This window comes from Chrysochloris asiatica, unplaced genomic scaffold (genome assembly GCF_000296735.1).
Source record: "Chrysochloris asiatica unplaced genomic scaffold, ChrAsi1.0 scaffold00156, whole genome shotgun sequence".
Classification (NCBI taxonomy): domain Eukaryota; kingdom Metazoa; phylum Chordata; class Mammalia; order Afrosoricida; family Chrysochloridae; genus Chrysochloris; species Chrysochloris asiatica.
This window is the reverse complement of record NW_006408674.1, coordinates 7,443,294-7,446,076: the sequence shown is the minus strand read 5'-3', so window position 1 is coordinate 7,446,076 and position 2,783 is coordinate 7,443,294. Positions and strand designations below refer to the sequence as shown.

Genomic DNA, 2,783 nt, shown 5'->3' with positions numbered 1-2,783 from the left:
AACGTTCAGGGCCTGCTTTGGGCTGAGTATCTGTGCACATGCGTAGCAGAAGAACCCACCAGTGGTGAGGGTGGGGGGTGTCCACTTGCTCAGGTTCCCCCTCTAGTCACCAGAATGGAGGTGGGCAAACAGTGGGTGCTCCAATGACCAGATGCCAAAACAAAAGAAAATCAGAACAAAGCAAAACTGACAAAGTGTATTGTCCACCTTTGCCCCAAGGTTCCCACAGAGTTTTTCCGCGGTGTTTCTGCTCCCCCACTTGGTCTTGCTGTTTGGTCTCGCCCAAGATGTCAGCTCTAGACCTCCGAGCCTGGCAGATTCAAAAGTACGCGATTTCTTACTTCAGCTTCAAGTTCTACAAGCTATAAGGCTTCAAACTTTTCAAGTATTCCTATCTCGGTGGTTCCGAGTTTTGGAGCTCTGCCCTGGATCTGCTTTGCCTGGTATTCTGTGGTATGGCTGACGGCGAACTTCACTGCACCTCCACCCTAGCCGCCATCAAGCCGCGCCTCCTCCATCATCTTTTAATTCCATTTTCCCATGAACTCTTTGAAGCCCCCTCCATGGTGCTATGGGAGGTCAAAATAAGAGGTGTGGCTAGGGCGGCAGTCGGGAAAGGTACCCTACTGGTGACACTTCAGGTTCTAAGAAAATAGAGTCTCTAATCCAGGGGTGGGGAACCTTTTTCTGCCCCAATTTTAACATCATTAGTGGGCCGTACAAAATTACCGACTTAAAAATTAACCTGCTATACTTGGTCAAAAGGAGCTCTGGTAGTGTAGTGGTTATGAATCGGGCTGCTAACCTCAAGGTCAGCAGTTTGAAACCACAGCTGTTCTGAGTGAAAAAGATGAGGCTTTCTGCTCCTATAAAGATTTACAGCCTCAAAAACCCTATGCAGAGTTGCTATGAGTCTGAACCGACTCTATGGCACCAAACCACCACCACCAGCAGCATATTTGGTTAAACATTTAATTAACTCACCCCCTAATGTGATGGCTGAAGCCCTGGTGTGGTGCTCTGGGTTAATGTACTAGACTGCAAGGTCAGTTTGAACAGCAAAGTTGGCAGTTGAAGCTTATAAGCTGCTTCTCATAAACCCTATACAGACTTGCTATGAGTCAGAACGGACTCAACAGTACTTAGTGATGACATGGAATGTGATGGCTAGAGCTGTGGTTGCCTTGGCAGGGTCAGACCCAAAGATTTCCAGGGCCTGTGTCTGATCTGTAGCAAAGGAGTGCAATGATGGAGTGTTTGACTGCTAGCTGCAAGGTCAGCAGTTCAAGCCCATTCAGTGGCTCCATAGGAGAAAGATGTGCTGAATTGCTTCCATAAAGATCCCACCGAAGGGGCAGTTCTACTCTGTCACATGGGTTCTCCATGAGTCCTAGATGAGCTTGACATCACCTAACTTGACAGCAGCAGCTTCCACCTGTAACAGAAACAGCTGCGGATGACATAACGCGTATATGACAGGGTAGTGAAGCATGTGCTTACCTCCACAGTGATGAAAACCTCTTCCAGATGATTTGCAAAGTTTTCCATCTCAATAATCTGCTTTTCTAACTTGAACATGTTTTTGTGAATTTCATCCTGTCAAACAGAAAAAGCTTTAAGGAGATAGCTTTTGTCTCTTTGTTGTGGAAGGTATGTTAGGTTGATCCTCTATCTGCTTAAAATACACATGCACTCTCAAGAGAAAGAACCAAGGAGACCTCTTACCTTGGCACTTTCCAGTGCTTTATCGAGTGGGGTCACCTCATGCTCCTTGTGTTCATCCAAAGCCTCACAAGCTCTTACTGGAGTTTTGCAAGTGACACAAAAGATGCTGGGAGCTTCTTCCTCATCTTCCTCTTCTGGAATGACATAGCATTCGTACTCTTCACTGGACCGGCCCCGTGTATACCTATAGGCTTCTCGCAGGTCCTGGCACTGGTCTGCCGAGCCCCACCCTCCGAAGCTCAGGTCCTCAGTCTCATTTGCCTGTTCACCAAATCGCCAATCTTTCTGTTCCCTGACTGGCTCTCTTCTCTTCATCACATAAGGAGGATATTCTGAAATCTCGGTCCTGAGTGGATTTTCACCAAAAAACTCATCTCCTAACTCATGGTCATCTTCAAATCCGAATAAATGGGCAAATTCATCAACTTCCTCTTGAAGGTCTCTTTGAGTCCTAGCTTTTGCTGCCGTTCTTGGCTCCTTGGTCATTTCAGTTGGAACTACTTCTCTTCTCATTCTAGCGTTTTCTTCTGGGAAGATCTGCAGTCTGTCTTCAGAGTCATACAGATCCATGGGATAAAGGTGGAAGTCGTTGGGAGCAGTAGCCCTACCCAGCCCGCGTTCCTCCCTATCTGCATTCTCCATTGTAGTTCTGGAAGCCTTGGGCAGCAATTTGTCCAAGAGGAATCCTTCCTGGACAGTTAATCGTGAGTATTCTCGGCCCTATAGCACAAAAGGAGAAACAAAAATCAGTTTCTCAGGAGGGCATTGCAGTAGGGTGGTCACTGCACTGAGCTCACTCATTCAGGATTTTAAATATCATTCGAGTGGCTTAGTTGTGGTTTCACACTGTAAAGTGAGCTTTGTATTCTACCAAAGATGGGCTAAGTTTTAAAAAGGTAAAACAAGACTACTGAAGAAGCATTGATTGATTTGACTAACTAAAGACTCCTGTATATAAAAATAATTCAAAAGGCAAAATCATGGGAGTATCCCAGTCAATTATTAACAAAAAAATTGTACAAATGAGCTGAAAAAAACTGAAGACCTCTGTAGATGAA

General features: G+C 45.7%; 1 protein-coding gene across 1 annotated transcript in view; it reads right to left on the bottom strand.

The window, feature by feature from the left end:
• FSD2 (fibronectin type III and SPRY domain containing 2) overlaps positions 1–2,367 on the bottom strand; it is a 36,238-nt gene extending 33,871 nt beyond the window's left edge. The window contains exons 1-2 of the mRNA XM_006870952.1: positions 1,726–2,367; positions 1,501–1,596 (exon numbers count right to left, since the gene is read on the bottom strand). Coding sequence (XP_006871014.1) covers positions 1,501–1,596; positions 1,726–2,367 — 738 coding nt within the window. The remainder of the gene's footprint in view (positions 1–1,500; positions 1,597–1,725) is intronic.
• Positions 2,368–2,783: the final 416 nt, after the last annotated feature.